General features: G+C 42.7%; 1 protein-coding gene across 35 annotated transcripts in view; it reads right to left on the bottom strand.

Moving 5' to 3' along the window:
* Positions 1 to 1,939, bottom strand: part of Atrx (ATRX chromatin remodeler) — a 156,418-nt gene extending 154,479 nt beyond the window's left edge. For 2 of the 35 annotated variants that reach the window (XM_075957924.1, XM_075957937.1), the window contains exon 1: positions 1,510 to 1,912. Coding sequence is in view for 5 of the 35 variants with exons in the window: in XM_075957909.1 (XP_075814024.1) it covers positions 1,651 to 1,670 (20 nt within the window). In the remaining 30 variants the exon portion in view is untranslated. Of the gene's footprint in view, positions 1 to 1,115; positions 1,251 to 1,509 lie in introns of those variants that run through there. The other 33 variants (XM_075957928.1, XM_075957942.1, XM_075957918.1 and 30 more) reach the window with 26 other exon arrangements.
* Positions 1,940 to 18,086: the final 16,147 nt, after the last annotated feature.

Below are 18,086 nucleotides of genomic sequence, written 5' to 3'. Positions count from 1 at the left end.
AAAAAAAAAGAGAAAATCCAAGGAAGACCTATTTTTTTTTTCATTTGATACAGTCTTAGGATATTGACCAGGCTGGATTTGAACTTGTGAGATCCAAGATTGTTCTGCCTCAGCCTCTTGATGGCAGAGGCTACAGGCAACACCTGTGTTTTCTGTTCAGGAATTTTCAGTTTTGAATCAGGCTGGCTTCAAATGCAGCTTCACCCTCCACAAAGGCACAACTACGGTTTTAAATATAACTAAGAAACTAAATAAAATGTAGCAATCATACAGAACTGAATGCCTAATAATAACCTGCCAATACTTCCTAATACCCCATAAAGATTTGTCTTACTTGAGTCAATTAACTCAAATTCAGAAAACAAGGCAAAGATCTTTACACAACTAAGAGCCTGTATTTTAGAACCAACGTATATTTTCCCTAAGTAAAAAGAGCATCTATGCGCTGCTTGCTTAAAATAGGCTGATAGGCTCGTTCTCAAATTCTACCATCTAAACTGCTCTAAACACATGCTGTCCTAGTAGTAATTCAAAGGCACATTTTGCCAACTATAAATGCAATTATGATCCATGCTACCTGTAATTTTATTTTGCCACTGGGTACCAAGCACGCATCTCATCTGAGCAGAAAAAAAAAGCAACCTAATTCACTCTTAGGATGAAAAGTCAAATATCGAACTGCCCACAGAGAAAGGTAACTGCATAAAAGCAGTATACATTTCAGATTAACTACTCAAAACAGTCAAGAAGCAAACTGGAAACGCGTGAAAACAGCCTCGGTCTAATTAAAACGTTTGATTAGTAAGATATGGCCTGCCGGGCACAGCTACCTCTGCAATAAATCTTACTTCTGGTGAATCCCCGTTAACTGGCTCCTCATCTCTCGTGGAACAAATAAATAAAAACATGACCTAACTACTTCCCGAAATATGCCCCAAACGCGGGGAAAACAACTGATGTCCCACTAAAAACCGGACTTTGCCAAAAAGTAGTACGCCAGGCTTCTCAGAAAGCAAAAAGCATTAGCCTGCCCCCCTCCCCCGCCGCCAGCCGTTGGAAAAAAAAAATCCAGGATACCCTCCAGGATTTGGGGTGGGTGAGAAAGAAGATAATACCTTTGGGGCCAGCGTCCTTGCCCTCCAACCTCGAAAGCTCTGCCACCGCAACTGCGGGGAGCCGAGAATTTCCCGGGGCGACTGCCCTTAGAGAGCTCGTCCCAGGATCTCACTTCCTCCCGCCGCCCCTCCTCCGCCCCTCCCCCTCCCCTCCCCTCCCCCCCCCCACCCGGCACAGTCGCTAGGCCCAAAGATTAGGAAGAATGGCCGCAAGCGCCCAGCGCCCGCGACTCCCCGGCCACCACACTGCAGCCACTGAGGCAGGAGCCCAGGAGAGGCTCCCGACTCGGCGCCGGCGGGAGGCGGAGAAGTCGCGGCGCCACGCAGGCCGCCCCCGACACACACCCCTAGCCCCAATTGGGGCTCCCCACCACACTCCCCCAGCCCCGCTCACCTAGAGGGAAAACGATGCCGCTGACCGCGAAGCCGCGCGCGGGCCTAGGGCGCCTAGCGCACGTCTTTGCAAACACCCCACTCGAGTGGAAAGCTCCCGGGAGCAGAACGCCGGGGCCCGTGACAAGGGCTTGCGTTTTACCTCATGGGCTCAGCGGTCATGTTTTTGGCTCGGACGCCTGCTTGGCTTCGGCTACCCTTGGGTACCGATCCTCGTTCCCCAGCACCCGATCCCGAACGCAAAGTACTGGAAGCTTAGTAGTCACCGCAGCTGCTGCTGGATCTTCCCCACAGCTCAAAGGCCGTTGCCGCTGCCGCCGCCGCAGGAGCCGCGGAAACAAAGCGACGCCGCCGCCGACGCCATTTTGTTGGGCCGAGGCTCAGGCAGGAGAATTGGCGCGTCCTCCCTCTTCCGCTTTCCGTCATCTATTGGCTACCTCTGCCAGAGCTCAGTGTCTTATTGGCTACGGAAATTCACCTTCTTTGGGGGCCTGTTGCTAAGGCGGTCGACGTCATTAGATTCCATCCACCTTTTCATAGAGGGTCCAGTTCATTCCTAGCTGACCTCAAAGTACCAGGGATATATCTTGACTTTATCCTAAAAACACTCTGTTGGTCCATTCTCTTTACCTCCATCTAATTGACGAAACAGTGACACCCCATTTATGCTTATTGAGAATTTACTATAGGTCGACCCCTTCTGCAGATGCTTTATCTGAATTATCTCATGCAATGCTTGCACCCTCTAAAGTAGACAGACCTAACATTTTCTGTGTAAGGAAACCAAAGCACAAATTCTTCATTCAACCAAACACTCATCCTGGGAGAAAAAAAAAAAGACATGCTCTTGTGCTCTTTTGAACCCAAGGCTTTGTGCATGCTAAGGAAACATTGTATCAATAAGCTACATGCGCAACCCCATTAACCTCTATAAACCATCCAAAATGTAAATGTTTTCTTTCCTTGATCTTGTAATGCCCTCGTTTTCTCTCCTACATGTTTTATGCATAATATTACCTTGCCGGGGTGCTTGCGCCTATGTGCATTTTTACATTTGGGGGGAAGAGAGTGAGAAAGGTTCTCACTATGCTGTCCTGGCTAGGCTGCAACTCACTGTGTAGATGAGGCTGGCTTCAAACTTGCAATGACCTTGCCTCCCAAGTGCTTAGAAGACAGATGTGCCCCACCACACTTATGGATATTTAAAGATAATTACATGTATATGTTCAGCCAGACATTGGCATGCAATTCTTTAAAAAAAAAAAAAAAGCCGGGTGGTGGTGGCGCACGCCTTTAATCCCAGCACTAGGGAGGCAGAGGCAGGCGGATCTTTGTGAGTTCGAGGCCAGCCTGGTCTACAAGAGCTAGTGCCAGGACAGGCTCCAAAGCTACAGAGAAACCCTGTCTAGAAAAACTAAAAAAAAAGAAGAAGAAAAAAACCCACCCCACCACTTGGGAATGTGGGTATTATATTCTTTTGGTTTTAAAGATTTATTTAATTATTATGTATACAGTATTCTGCCTGCATGTATGCCTGCAGGCCAAAGAAGACACCAGATCTCATTACAGATGGTTGTTGAGCCATCATGTGGTTGCTGGGAATTGAACTCGGAACCTCTGGAAGAGCAGCCTGTGCTCTTAACCCCTGAGCCATCTCTCCAGCTCTGGCATGCAATTCTTTTCATATTGAACAAACTTGAAACTGTTACACAGAGATCAGCCATTACTTCAATCTGATGAAGGTATATCTTATAAGCCAACGTATCTAAATCCTTTTTCTCCTCATTTCACTCTTCATTCATAATCTCTGCAAATCACAAATAGTCTATTATTTTAATCGGAATTAATTTTTCATTTGTTTCTTTTCGATTTTGCTTTTTGTTTTGTTTGGTTGGTTGCTTTGGGTTTGGTTTTTGGGGTTTGGTTTGTTTTTTTTTTTTTTTGAGACAGGGTTTCTGTGTGTTTTTGACTGTCCTGGAACTAGCTCTGTAGACCAGGCCAGCCATGAACTCACAGAGATCAACCTGCCTCTGCCTCCTGAGTGCTGAGATTAAAGGCATGCACCACCACTGTCTGGCTCAGAATCTTTTTAATGTAAAATAACTATGTTTATGAATCATAAGAAAGATAATTTCTTTACTATTAAAGGGTAACTGGCAAATTTTATTGAAATACTTGTAATATAATCATATTCAGTCATGATAATCTATAGTTTTCCAACCACAATATTTTAAGGAAAAAATTATCAGTGTATAACCCCTTGATAACATTCTTCAATTAGTCACAGAAAGCAGCACACAAATCTCCTTGGATGTTTATCCATAAATGTGGAACTTGTCAATTTTTGTTTGTTTTGAGGGAAAAAGAAAGTAAATTGCCTATAAGACAGAAAATCAAATAAACAAATAGTTATTCGTAGTTTTTAATAAGCACCTTCACAAAACCCAATCCATGTAAAAATAGTTTTTTATTAACTTCTAGAAAGTATCCAGAAGACAGTCTGTCTTACTCACTATTCTAATTGCTGTGAAGAGACACCATGACCAAGGCAACTATTTTAACAGAAAGCATTTAATTGGGGGCTGGCTTACAGTTTCAGATGTTCAGTCCATTATTGTGGCAGGAGCATGGCAACAGGCAGGCCGACCCTGGAAGAGTCGCTGAGAACTACATCCTGATCTGATCTGGGAAGAGAGAGAGAGAGAGAGAGAGAGAGAGAGAGAGAGAGAGAGAGAGAGAGAGAGAGAGAGAGAAACACTTTTCCTGGCTTGGGCTTTTGAAACCCCAAAGTCCAGTAACATAGTCACACCTTCTCCAACAAGACCATGCCTCCTAATTTTTGTAATAATTTCAAGTGATACCACTTCCTGGTGACTAAACATTCAAATGTATGTGTCTATGGGGTCATTTTTATTCAAAATACCACATTCCACTCCTGGCCCCCATAGGCTTCTAGCAAAACCATAATACAAAATGCATTTTGTCCAACTTCAAAAGTCCCCATAGTCTATCACAGTCTCAACATTGTTTAAAACTCCAGTCTTTTCTGAGACTCATAGCAATCTTTTTTTTTAATTTTTTTTGAGGCAGGGTTTCTTTGTGTACCCTTGGCTATATTGGAACTCACTCTATAGACAAGGCTAGCCTCTAACTCAGAGATCCTCCTGCCTCTGCTTCTCAAACGCTGGGGTTAAAGGTGTGCACCATCACTGCCCAGATCATGGCAATCTCTTAACTGTAGCCACCTATAAAATTAAAATCAAAAAGCAGACCACATACTCTCAACATACTAGAGAGAACATATATTACCACTCTAAAATGAGGGAGAGAAAACGTAGTAAGGAAATACTGGACCAAAACAAGACTGAAAACCAGCTGAACAAACTACAAACTCTGTGTTTCCATGTCTGATGTCAAAACACTCTTCAGATCTCCAACTCCTTTCAGCTTTGTTGACTTCAACACACTTCTCTTGGGCTGGTTATGCTCCCTGTTAGCACCTCTGCTCGGTAGTTATCCCATGGCTCTGGCATCTCCAACATCTTGGAGTCTCCAAGACAATCCAGGCTTCACCTTCACAGTTTCATACAATGGCCTCTCTAGACCTCCAGATTGGGACACCCCTGCCACACACCTGGCCTCAGTGGTTTTCTTTAGCCATAGAGGGATATTCCTCAAGCTCTTTCTTGTATCCTTGACTCTAAAGCCAGAACCACATAGCCCAAGTTGCCAAGTTCTCCTGCTTACTGGGGTTGGAACATGCTCCTTTCGTTGTAGATATACATACTAATTACAAATTACTAATAACAACACTTGGTCAATACGGGTCATACTAGGCTATCTTGAAATCTCTTTTGTCAATGCTGTCAACCCAAAACTCTTCAATTTATCATCAGGCACCTTTATAGGACAAAGGCAAAAAGTACCCACATTCTTTTCCAAAATTCCCCAAGAACACTAATTAAACTCAGTGAGTACCTGAGTAGAGTGCTTTAATTCCAGGACTAGAGAATACACAGGCAGGTGGATCTCTGTGAGTTCAAGGCTGGCCTGATCTTCATAGTGTATTCCAGGACAGCCAGGGCTACATAATAGAGAGATCCTATCTCAAAATAATGTGAGAGGAGACACTTAGGAGGGTAGTTGAGTGGGAGATGAATGAGAGCAAAGTATAATGACATATGTATGAAGATGCTATGGTGAAATCCGTTTGTTTGTATGCTAACCTAAAAATTAGTACAAAAGGGAAAGAAAGAATTATATCTAAAAGATGTAAGAGAAAAAAAGCTTAGAAGGCACAACCAAAAATTATAAAAGTTAAAAGATCAGTGTTGAGTATCTCGGTGGGAGGATGTTTGCTTAACCTATGAGATCCCATCCCCAATACCACAAAATGAAAATAAATGTAAAAGGAAAGGTTAGGAGGCTGGAGAGGTGGTTCTGTGGTTACGAGTGTGTAGGGGCCGAATTTTTGTCAGGGCTGGTCCCTGACACGGGTGTGTATTGCTCTCGCAGAGAGCCTGTGTTCATTTCTCAACAGTCACTCAGACAATTCACAGCTGCCTGTAAAGGACTCCAAAGTAATCACACTGCTCTGATTTCCATGTTCAGCTGCACTAATGCGCACACTGTACACACACACACACACACACACACACACTTAGAAATAAAATATAGCCAGGCATGGAGGCGCACACCTTTAATCCACGCAATCAGGAGGTAGAGACAGGTGGATCTCTGTGAGTTCAGGGCCACCCTGGTCTACTTAGTCAGTTCCAGATAACCAGGGCTACAAAGAAAAACCTATTTCAAAACTCTATGTGTGTGTGTGTGCGCGCACACGCGCGCGTTCATATGTGTAATTTTTTTTAAATGATAGCTTAGATATCTCCAGATGAAATGTCTCAGTGATTTTTTTTCAGCACTGTGCTTTTCCATTACCTCCAAATTTCCCTATAATGAGAATATATTATAAAGGTGATGGGGGAAATTAATTTTAATTGTTGCAAGTAACAAAAGGATTATCCATTTTCTAGTGACAAATATGAAGCAAGTAGCGATTATACCAACATAAACCTCAGCTCATTATCTTAACAGATGTTCTCATAAAATCCTAATACTAGTGAGGCCCACACACTAGTGAGGGTGCATATCATAGATCATGTGGCGGAGATTTTTCACTCCGAGGCAACCAGGAAGCAGAGAGAGCAAATGCCTTGCTCATTGGCTTGCTTTTTGCCTCCTTCTCGTTCTGTCTGGACTTGTAGCTCATGTGGTGGTGCCATTGTTCACATTAAGGCAGAGCTTTCCCCCAGTCAGCTGCCTCTGGAAATGCCCTACTAATCTCTCTCAATCTACTCAAGTAAAGAATCAAGGTTAACCATCACAATGTTCTATGTATCCTAGGAAGAGGATGTTCCTTCTGCACTCAGAGGCTGGAACATTCTCTAAATGTCACATCCATTTGGTTAATAACGCTGTCTAAGGCATTTATACCTTAGTTAATCTTCTGTGTAGTTATTGTACCTGCTGTCGAGAGGGGAGTGTTTCCTATTATTTGTATTTACTTCTACCTTCTCTTCTATTTTATTTTGGTTAACATATGTTAATTTGCTATTGTAAGTTGTGTACTCATTTAAAATTGCTGCACTTTGCCGGGCAGTGGTGGCCCACACGTTTAATACCAGGACTTGGGAGGTAGCTGCAGATGGATCTCTGTGAGTTCGAGTCCAGGCTGGTCTACAGAGTGAGTTCCAGACAGCCAGAGCTGTTACACAGAAAAACCCTGTCTCAAAACAACAACAAAATAAAATGTGCTCCTTTGTCTTTATGTTCTTAAGAAGTCTCTGCTTTCTAATATAACATTACCACTCCACCTCTCTTTACTATTCATTCAGTTGGCATATCATCTATTATTTACTTTTAACTTGTCTTCCTTGAGAAATAGCATATGTGTCATTTGTAGATAGAAAATAGGTAAGGTTTTAAAATAAAACTTCAGTGTGCTAATCTGGTTTTGTTGTATTTGGGGTTTCATTTTTGTTTGGTTTTGTTTGGTGCCAAGGAGGATTGGAACAGAGTCTTATATGGCCCAGTACCATAGCTGAGGATTACTTTGAACTTCTGATCCTTCCCACATGCTGGAATTACTGCTATGGACCATAGCTACTGGTTTCTGCAGTTATTAAGAGCCCAGTACATACTAGACAGGCCCTCTACCAATTGAGCTATATTCCCAGTTCCACATACTTTGATACAATATTTTAATACTTTTGTTGTTGATTTTGTTCATTTATTCTACTTTTAAAAATTAACATATATGTATTTACTGGGTGTGCCAACACATGCTTTAATACCAGCATAAGCTGAGGCAGAATTGTCGCAAGCTTTTTTTTTTTTCAAGACAGGGTTTCTCTGAAATAGTGTGAGAGCCAAAGTTACATTTTAAGTTTTAATTACTATGTCTGAGAGATCCATGAAACAAAAATGCCTCTGATCTGCAAGCCCCTTTGCCCAGGGAAAGATAGTTCCTGAAATGCTGGAGGCTATTGTTTATGGGAGATAGCAAGTCAGGGGTTTTTCACTCCCCCAAACAAGGTTGTTTGACCCACCTGCACCAGGTGGGAGGTTCACAGGCTGGAGGTACTTCAGGATATATGCTTGCTCCTGATTGAACCTGAAAGGAAATGCAATGAATTATGGGTTTTCCTTCATGGGTCCTGGTCATACTTGATTCTGGGCCATTTTCCCATGAACCTGGGTATGGACCTGGCCAGTATTTAATTAAAGCTTGCTTCAAATTTGCCTTCAAATTGTGGTAGTAGTTTTATTCTCGATCGCTGGGGTTAACAACAGTCCTAGCTGTCCTGGAATTTGCTCGGTAGACCAAGCCAGCCTCGAACTCACAGAGATCTGACTGCATCTACCTTCCAAATGCTTGGATTAAAGGCTCGCACCACCACCAACCAGGTGAGGCTATCTATCAGATTCCAAGGTGTTTAGGTGGAAGTCCTGCAAGTGTCAACACCTACCCAAAAAGGTTGGGATATTTGGAATCCAGTTCCTACCTGTTCCAAACCCAGCCCTCAGGGTGTCAAGCAATGGCCCCTCCCCTGGAGTTGCCTCAGTTCAGACTCCACCCTGAGAAAGCCCACCCTCAGCAGCTCCACTCCCAAAGGGCATTAAAAAGTTCCTACCTCCTGGGTTCCCCTCGTGGTCTTCTCAACTTCCCCTGGGGCTACCCAGGAGTGTTTGCTCAGATTAAACCTAGATTTATTAATCAGTTTGATTGGCTTATTACATCAGCGGTGGTGGATTCCCATTAACCAACAAGTATTCAACTTAACACAGGGCAGCCAGTGTTTATGTAACAGTGTATGTGACTCTGTCTCAAAAAAATGGTTTTCATTATGATATTTTTCTACATGTGTATGTACATACACACACACAAAATAAGAATAATAACAACAAAAAAGAAACTGGCTGTTAGGTAACCAAAGCTAGCTTTGAACTCCTCATCAGGAAGTCAAAGTCATCCTCAGTTACATAGCTAGTTGTAGGCATCTGGACTACAGGAGATTTCTGTTTCAAATTTTAAAAAAAAAAGAGTGGAAAAGTATTCTATTCTATTCCCATGTGCTTGGAAATTCCCCAAATTCCCTTTAGATATTGCTACTTTCAATTAGTTGTGCTCAGAGGACATACTTCATGATTTCAGTCTTTTTTATTTATTGAGCCTTGTGCATGATTGTTGTGTGAGAGGCTTTTCTTAGGGAAACACCACACACACACACACACACACACACAGGATCCCCTGAAAGTGGAACCTATGACAATTCAAAGTACTGATTACATCAATGGCCAACTTGGTGAAGCAGAGTTTTTGTTGGGGTTGCTAATAGAGTCTGGGTGAGGGATTATTTTCATAAGCAGGGATGACCCAAAGGCCATTGCATGACCAAAAAAACATCCACTTCCCCTGATGCAGAGGAGTCAGGAAAACTGGAACCCTATGGCTCTCTTCCAGGGGACAAAGGCACCAAGAACCTTTCTCAGTAGCCCAGGCTCCTCCCCTAAGCAGTTGTTTGCTTCTTTTATAAAGCTAGGGGGAGACCTTAAAGAATCTTTTCTTTCTCCTTTTTCAGACACGTGACCTGTTGTTTACCTCTTTAGACTCAGGGTCTCCCCCCTCCTACAGAGCATGTTTTAATTCCCAGGAAACTGCCTTAAAACAGTGACCTAAATTATGGTAGAGTCTAGATTGTTCCGTGTACACATGGAAAAGCATGAATTTGTTTTATGAAATATAAGAAATGTTAGATATTAATCTTTTCTATCAAACACGTTAAGAAAATCGATGTTTAAGACAAGGAATGCGAGTGTTTTTGCAATTCTTTTTTAATCTTCACCTATATGCAAATGTTTTAATCCTTCAAACACTTCAAGAAAACTTGTAAAAGAAACACTTCTACAGCAAAAATCACTTATTGACCCCCACATAATGATAGTGGGATACTTCAATACCCCAGTTTAGAAAATAAACAGGTTATCCAGACAAAAAAGAAGCACTGGAGTTGAATAAATCAAATTCTCTAACAGACATCTACAGAATGTTCCATCCAAACACAAAAGAATATATTTTCTTCTCAGCATCTCATGGAACTTTCTTCAAAGTTGATCACACACTTGGACACAAAGCAAGTCTCAAGAGGTGTCAGAATATTGAAATAACACCCTGCATCCTGGATCAGCAACAGCAGAACGTTGACAAACTCGTGGAGACTGAAACATTAACGAACAATGGGTTAACAGAGAAACAAAGAGGGAAATAAAACCCTTTTCAGATTCAAATGAAAACGAAAGCATAACCAAATCTATGGAACACAATAAAGGCAGTTGTGAGAGGCAAGTCCTGGAGAGACTAAAGATACAACATAATAAAGGCAATTTACAGCAAGACCACAGCCAATATCAATCTAAATAAAGAGAAACTCAAAGCATTTGCAGTAAAATCAGGAACACGACAAACATGTCCTCTTGATTCATACCTAGTCAATATAGTACTTGAAGTCTTAACTAGAACATGAAGACTACTGAAGGAGTAGGGAGGTGGTGGCACTTTCCTTTAATCCCAGCACTTGGGAGGCAAAAGCAGGTGAATCACTGTGAGTTCAAGGTCAGCCTGGTCTACAGAGTTAAGGACAGCCTCCAAAGCTACAGAGAAACCCTGTGTCAATAACCCCTCCCCCAAAAAAGGCAACTGAAAAAGATCAATAGGATCCAAAAAGAAAAAGATGTTAGTTAAAATATCTTTATTTGTAGATATGAATTTGTATATTAAAACTTGATCAGAAAATTTCTACAACTGATAATATCTTTCAGCAAAGTAGTAGGTGTTTAGGTGGGGAATTTGTATCCATTAAACCTGGGCTTTTTCTAATTTGGTTTGATTTGGTCTGGTTTGGATTATTGTTTTGGCAGATAGGTTTATTGGAGTGCAGAAACTTTTCCTCTGGAGGTCCCACCGAGGGGACTGTTTCTCCCACTGGTCCAGGGCCCTGTGTTGGGAAAGCACCCTTCTCCCCACACCTGCTCTCCGTCAGGCTAAGCTCGGCTTCGTCAGGATAAGTTGTCTTTCCAAGCCATTGCCTTAGAGACCCAGGGCCTCATGTCCTGTGATTTTTGTGTTGCCCTGAGAAAGACACAGCCGTGCCAGGCTCTCGACCTGTTACCAGGATAAGGAACTGTCTTCTCCTGTGGGATCCCTTTTTCAGGAGACATTCGGGTCAAGGGAATTTCTCACACACCCCCTTTCTTTTACCCAAAGCCTACCACAGTGGATGCATTGCACTAGGCTCCAAGTCCAGCACAGACTTGTGAAATGGGAACCTGCAATTCAAAGCCAGATTCCCAAATGCCCCTGGGCTGGCTGCCTTTTACAAAATCTTTTAAATTGGGACTATCCGACACCCTACATTCCTTAATGCCTAAAGATTTTTGCCAGCATGGGAACAAGTAAACAAACCCCCCATATTCACATGGTTTCTGGATACTATGCTCCCCCTCTTCAACCCCCTCCCCACTCCTCTCACTGTTTGTCTGTATTTCTGGCTTGTGATCTGGTCACACTGAGATTCTCCCTGCAACAGATCCATCCCCCCATCCTCCCACTCTGAGCTGCATAGGTGTTCCATCCTTATGTTTCTGTCCTCCCTCACAGTGTCTGCTGATCTGGCCCTCGGTGGGACCACCTGTGTGCTCACCTGGCTTCTGCAGCCTACGCCAGGATTTTTAAGTTGGTCAGCTGGCACAGTTCCCTGGAAAAAGTTTTGTTCGTTTGTTAATATATATGTGTAAATAACGTGGCCGCAGTGTGCTTGTTTTATGTCTCTGTGTGTATGTGTGCCTGTTTTAAAATCTGTAACTCCAGATTACAACAGCTCTGGAAAAATACAAACATGTGGGTAGCCGCCAGTTTTGGTTGAAATCAAAACAGAAACCTTAGTGCCATCCTTGGTAAGAGTACCCATGTGCACTGGCCCTACCAAAGAGACATTCTGCCTCTAATATACTTTGGTTTACTGAAATATTCCTTCTAATCTTCTTGCCTCTACTGACATTGGTAAGCTGTAACTGATTGAGTAAAACTATATGTTTAAATTTAACTTATATGTCTAAGTTAGATATATCTGACAGGTAACAGTACCCTGATTCTCAAGTGCCTTTACAGATCTAAGAGTATGACATTTAACAAAAGAGCTTCTTATGACAGACAGACATGCCAGCTCCTGCAGCATCCTATAGCTCCTCCAAGAAGATGCATGATTGTAGCACACCTTCCGCCTGGAGGCTTGCCTTTGGATATGGCAAAGCCATCCATATAGAAAAAAAAAATCTGCCTTCCAAGTTATCAGCTTCCTGGACACTACATGGGGTGGGGGAGTTGATCATCTCATCCTGCCAAGACAGGTAGACCAAACCCTACCCCTATAGGGAAATCTGTCAGGACTCCTGGGCTCAGCAGCTAAAAGTAAATACTGCTTCTAAGACTGGTATTCATCAAAGACTATGGAGAGACTTGGGATTGCCTGCATAGCTAAAAAAGCTGTCTCACTTCTGCTCATTTACTTATCCCTCCCAGATCTGTCTGATGGCATTTGATGACTTGAGGTACTGGTAGTTCATTACTTCACTTGTTAAGTTTCCTGCTAAAAATACAGACAGGTGTGCCTCTTTCACAGGCTTCATAGTCCAGAATTAACAGGTTTTAGGTGTATCTTCAGAGGTTCAGTGTTTCCAATTTCCTTTAATTGTCTTCTAAAATGTTCATGCCTTTTAATCTGAAGCCATAGAGCCTTTTGCTATGACACCAAGATGTAAATCTATTCCAGCTGTCTTACAGATATCTGCAGGTTTCTTGGGAAAGTTCTCTTGCTGTACCAAGAAATCTGGTCTGGTGAAAACTAACAGTCTCCAGAGCCTATTTTGACCCCACCCATTTTCGAGCATATTTTACAGGTCACTCCTGTCTGGGTCAAGACCCAACTTACAGCAGGCCCTCCAGATAATTCCTGCACCAGCTCCTGGGACTTCACCATTGGTACCACCTCTCCAGGCTCAAATGGGCACCTACCCAGCAACTGAACTCCGGTTTTAAAGGGCGTAGCTGCTCTCATGTCTCACTCATTCACCTCGCCTCTCCTGTAAAACCAGGGCACTTCTCTGTCCCATTCTTTCTGGCAGTTAATCACCCTTCTTATGGCTAGTCCCATTCATAGTGCCGATAATAACAATCTATTTTTTCTCCTAGCAACCTGCCTTCTCATCTCCCTCAAGGAACAAATGCCTGAGGTCTCCAGAATGGCAGTTAACCAGATGCCTCTTCAGTCACACCTCCCACTAAACGTCATAACTCTCCCCCCACCTCCCCTACATTGCCCCATGCCCGTCAGAAGCAGCCAAACTTGAACCGGCACCCCTATACCCAAAAAGTCTGGAATGTTTGGATGAAGGCTTTACCCCAGTCCTTGGCATCCATATATCCAAAGAGTCTGAGTCTGGAATGTTTGGATGGAAGCCACACCCCAGTCCCTGGCATCCATATAGTCAAAGGGTCTGGAATGTTTGAGTGGAAGTTATGCCCCAAGCCCCCTCTCCTGGGAGATTTCTCAGTCCAGACTCCACCTCCGAGAAAGCCCACCACCCAATGACCCCTCCCCAGAGATTGCTCAAGACCATTCTCACAGGGTACTTAAACTACTCTCCCCTGCGCGCAGCCAGAGAACAAATGTGTAGTTTTCCAGTCTTCCTTTCCCATCTCCTCTCTGAGGGGAGGGGCCATCTGGGAGTGTTTGTATCCATGAAACCTGGTTTTTTTCTAATTCAGTTTGATTTGGTCTGATTCAGATTATTGTGTCAGTGGAGAGGCTTATCGGGATGCAGAAACTCTTCAGTAGGATACAAAATTAGCACATAAAAATCAGTGGCCTTCCTATATACAAATGACAGTGTGAAAAAGAAAAAAAATGGAAAAATACCTTTCACAGTAGCCTCAAATACCTTGGGATAACTCTAACTGAGCAAGTGAAAGACTCATATAATAAAAGCTTTAAAAAAGACATTGAGCCAGGTGTGGCTGTGAACACCTTTAATCCCAGAACTTGGGAGGCAAAGGAAGGCAGATGTCTGTGAGTTCAAGACCAGCCTTGTCTACATAACAAGTTCCAGGACAATCAGAGCTACACAGAGAAACCCTGTCTTGAACCCTGCCCCACCAAAAAAGACATTGGGGAATGAAATTGAAGACATCAAAATTTGGAAGGATTCCCTTGCTCATGGATAGGTAAGATTAGTATTGTGAAAATGGCCATCCTACCAAAAGCAATTTACAGACTCAATACAATATAATTCTTCATAAAAATGGAAAAGACAGTAGCCAGGCAGTGGTGGAACATACCTTAATACCAGCACTTAGGAAGCAGAAGTGGTGCAGGAGAATTGTCTGTATTCTGTCAAACATGTTTTATTTTTTATTTATTTTATTTATTTATTTATTAAGGATTTCTGCCTCCCCCCCTCATCCGCCTCCCATTTCCCTCCCCCTCCCCCGATCAAATCAACCTCCCTCATCTGCTCTAAGAGCAATCAGGGTTCCCTAACCTGTGGGAAGCCCAAGGACCGCCCACCTCTATCCAGGTCTCCAAAGGTGAGCATCCAAACTGCCTAGGCTCCCCCAAAGCCAGTACGTGCAGTAGGATCAAAAACCCACTGCGATTGTTCCTGAGATCTCAGTATTCCTCATTGTCCTCTATGTTCAGCTAGTCCGGATTTATCCCATGCTTTTTCAGACCCAGGCCAGCTGGCCTTGGTGAGTTCCCGATAGAACATCCCCATTGTCTCAGTGTGTGGGTGCACCCCTCGCGGTCCTGAGGTCCTTGCTCGTGCTCCGTCTCCTTCTGCTCCTGATTTGGACCTTGAGATTTCTGTCCCGTGCTCCTCTGTCTCTGTCTCCTTTCATCACCTGATGAAGGTTAATATTCATGAGGATGACTATGTGTTTGTCTTTGGGTTCACCTTCTTACTTAGCTTCTCTAGGAACATGCATTATAAGCTCATTGTCCTTTATTTATGGCTAGAAACCAAATATGAGTGAGTACATCCCATGTTCCTATTTTTGGGTCTGGCTTACCTCACTCAGGATAGTGTTTTCTATTTCCATCCATTTGTATGCAAAATTCAAGAAGTCCTTGTTTTTTACTGCTGAGTAATACTCTAATATGTATATATTCCATACTTTCTTCATCCATTCTTCCGTTGAAGGGCATCTAGGTTGTCAAACATGTTTTAAATAAACACTGATTGGCCAGGAAGGAAGTATAGGTGGAAAAAACAGACAGGAAGTAGAAATGATACAAGGAGAACAGGAGAATTCTGGGAAGGAGGAAGTTGATTCCTCCCACTCCTGCCCAGACCACCAAAGCAGCAGGATGTGATCTGCTCCACTGAAAAAGGTACTGAACCACATGGCTAACATAGATAAAAAAAATGGGTTAATCAAGATGTGAGAATTAGCCAGTGAGAGGGTAGAGCTAATGGGCCAATCCGCTTATAATTTATGGAGATCTATGTGTGATTTTATTTGGGGCTTGCCGGCTGTGGGGTACTGGGTGGGACAGAAACCACAACAAGCAGGCCCCTGCTCATGTTACAGAATGGCACCCACCTGGATAACTGCATCCACAGAAAACCTGAGAAAGTTTGGAAAAGACTAGAGTAAAACATTTAGGTTTTTGGCCATAGCAAAAGAAAAAAAAGCTACAATGTTTTAAAATGCAGGGTTTCTGGGCCATCCTGCCAGAGAAAACTCTCTTTCAAGCAGGTGGTCCTGACTATGGAGCTATGGACACAGCTTGCTTCCTGGCAAGGACCTTGAAACACCATAAGAGCTTTTCAGTGTTGTTTATGGACACACTGTTGCAGCTTGCTTCCTGGCAAGGACCTTGAAACACCATAAGAGCTTTTCAATGTTGTTTATGGAAACACTGTTGCAGCTTGCTTCCTGACAAGGACCTTAAAATGCCACAGAGTTGTGGCAAAAAACTTCTCCATATTCCTTAGCAAATTAAGACCCATGTGGTCAGAAAAAGAGAGATATACAGTAAAAAGAGATTCACGGTGGTGGCACACGCCTTTAATCCCAGCACTCGGGAGGCAGAGGCAGGTGGATCTCTGTGAGTTCAAGACCAGCCTCGTCTACAGAGCTAGTTCCAGGACAGGCTCCAAAGCCGCAGAGAAACCCTGTCTCGAAAAACCAAAAAAAAAAAGAGATTCAAAGGGGAAGAAAACCTCTAAATGGTTTACAGTGTGTTAAAAATATATACAGGCTAAAGATTAAAGTTCTCAGAGTAAAAAAAAAAAAGAAAGAGTAGCCTCTGGGAGGCAGAGACAGACAGATCTCTGTGAATTCAAGGATAGCCTGGTTTAAAGAGGAAGTTCCAGGACAAAAATATACAGAGAAACTGTCTCAAAAAGCCAAAAGTTAAAAGTAAAAATTAAAAAATTGAGGTTAAAATAAAGCCATGTAAAGATGGGAAATACACAAAGAATCTTGATACTGTATGTTATTATGCTCTCTTTGAATTGTTTGAATGCTAAGGAAGGAGCAACAGCTGCTAAAAGCTATTTGCTTATAAATGCTGCAGAATTAATCCAAGATAGGTATTTTGAAAATACCTTGACTTCACAGTTGAAGTCAAAAGGTATGTTACTTTGGAAAAGAGATTTTGCTTTTGTTTCCACAGAAAATGAGAGGCTGTGGATTTACTCAGAGTTAAGAAAAATCAACTTTGATCAAAAAAGACCACCTGAGAAATCTTTGGCAGGAATAGATGGCCCAGGTGTCTGAGTTCTTCATCCAGAACAGGTTCAAGACTGCCGCCTGAGATGATCAAAACTCACAGGATACTTCAGGCAGAACTTGATCATAACTCTGAATTTTCTTTAGGTCCCCATAAGATTATCAGTGCCTCCAACCAGCTGGAAGTAGCCTGGAATACTACACCCACATTTTCAAAAAATGGACTATGGATACTTTCCTTTCCTTTTTTTTTTTAAGAGGCAAAGTTGTGTGGGAGAATTGTCTGTATTCTGTCAATCATGTTTAAATAAATGCTGATTGGCGAGGCAGGAAATATAGGAAAAACCAAACAGGAAGTAGAAATGATACAAGGAGAACAGGAGAATTCTGGGAAGGAGGAAGTTGATTCCTCCCACTCCTGCCCAGATCACCTAAGCAGCAGGATGTGATCTGCTCCACTGAAAAAGGTACTGAACCACATGGCTAACATAGATCAGAAAAATGGGTTAATCAAGATGTGAGAGTTAGCCAGTGAGAGGGTAGAGCTAATGGGCCAATCAGCTTATAATTTATGGAGACCTATGTGTGATTTTATTTGGGGCTTGCTGGCTGTGGGGTACCGGGTGGAACAGAAACCACAACAAGCAGGCCCCTGCTCATGTTACACAGAAGCAGGCAGATCTCTGTGAGTTCAAGGCCAGTCTGATCTACACAGTGAATTCCAGGAGAGCCAGGGTTGTTACACAGAGAAATCCTGTCTCAAACCCCCCTCCCCCCAAAATTGAGAAGACAATTTTCAATTTAATTTGGAAACACACACACAAGTAGGATAGCTAAACAATCCTGAAAAATAAAAGAAATGTTGGAGGAATTACCCATCCCAGATTTCAAGTGATACTACAGAGTTCTACTAACAAAAGCAGTATGGTATTGGCATAAAAACAGACATATTCATTGATCAATGGAATTAAATTGAAGACTCAGACATAAATGCACACACTTATGGACACCTGATTTTTTTATTGATTTTTATTAAGCTCTACATTTTTCTCTGCTCCACTCCCTGCCTCTCCCCTCCCTGCTCAACCCTCACCCAAGGTCCCGATGCTCCAAATTTACTCAGGAAATCTTATCTTTCTCTACTTCCCATGTAGATTAGACCTACATAAGTCTCTCTTAGTGTCCTTATTGTTGTCTGAATTCTCTGGGATTGTGGTTTGTAG

This window comes from Microtus pennsylvanicus, chromosome X (assembly GCF_037038515.1).
Source record: "Microtus pennsylvanicus isolate mMicPen1 chromosome X, mMicPen1.hap1, whole genome shotgun sequence".
Lineage (NCBI taxonomy): Eukaryota > Metazoa > Chordata > Mammalia > Rodentia > Cricetidae > Microtus > Microtus pennsylvanicus.
This window is presented reverse-complemented; position numbering and strand designations above follow the sequence as displayed.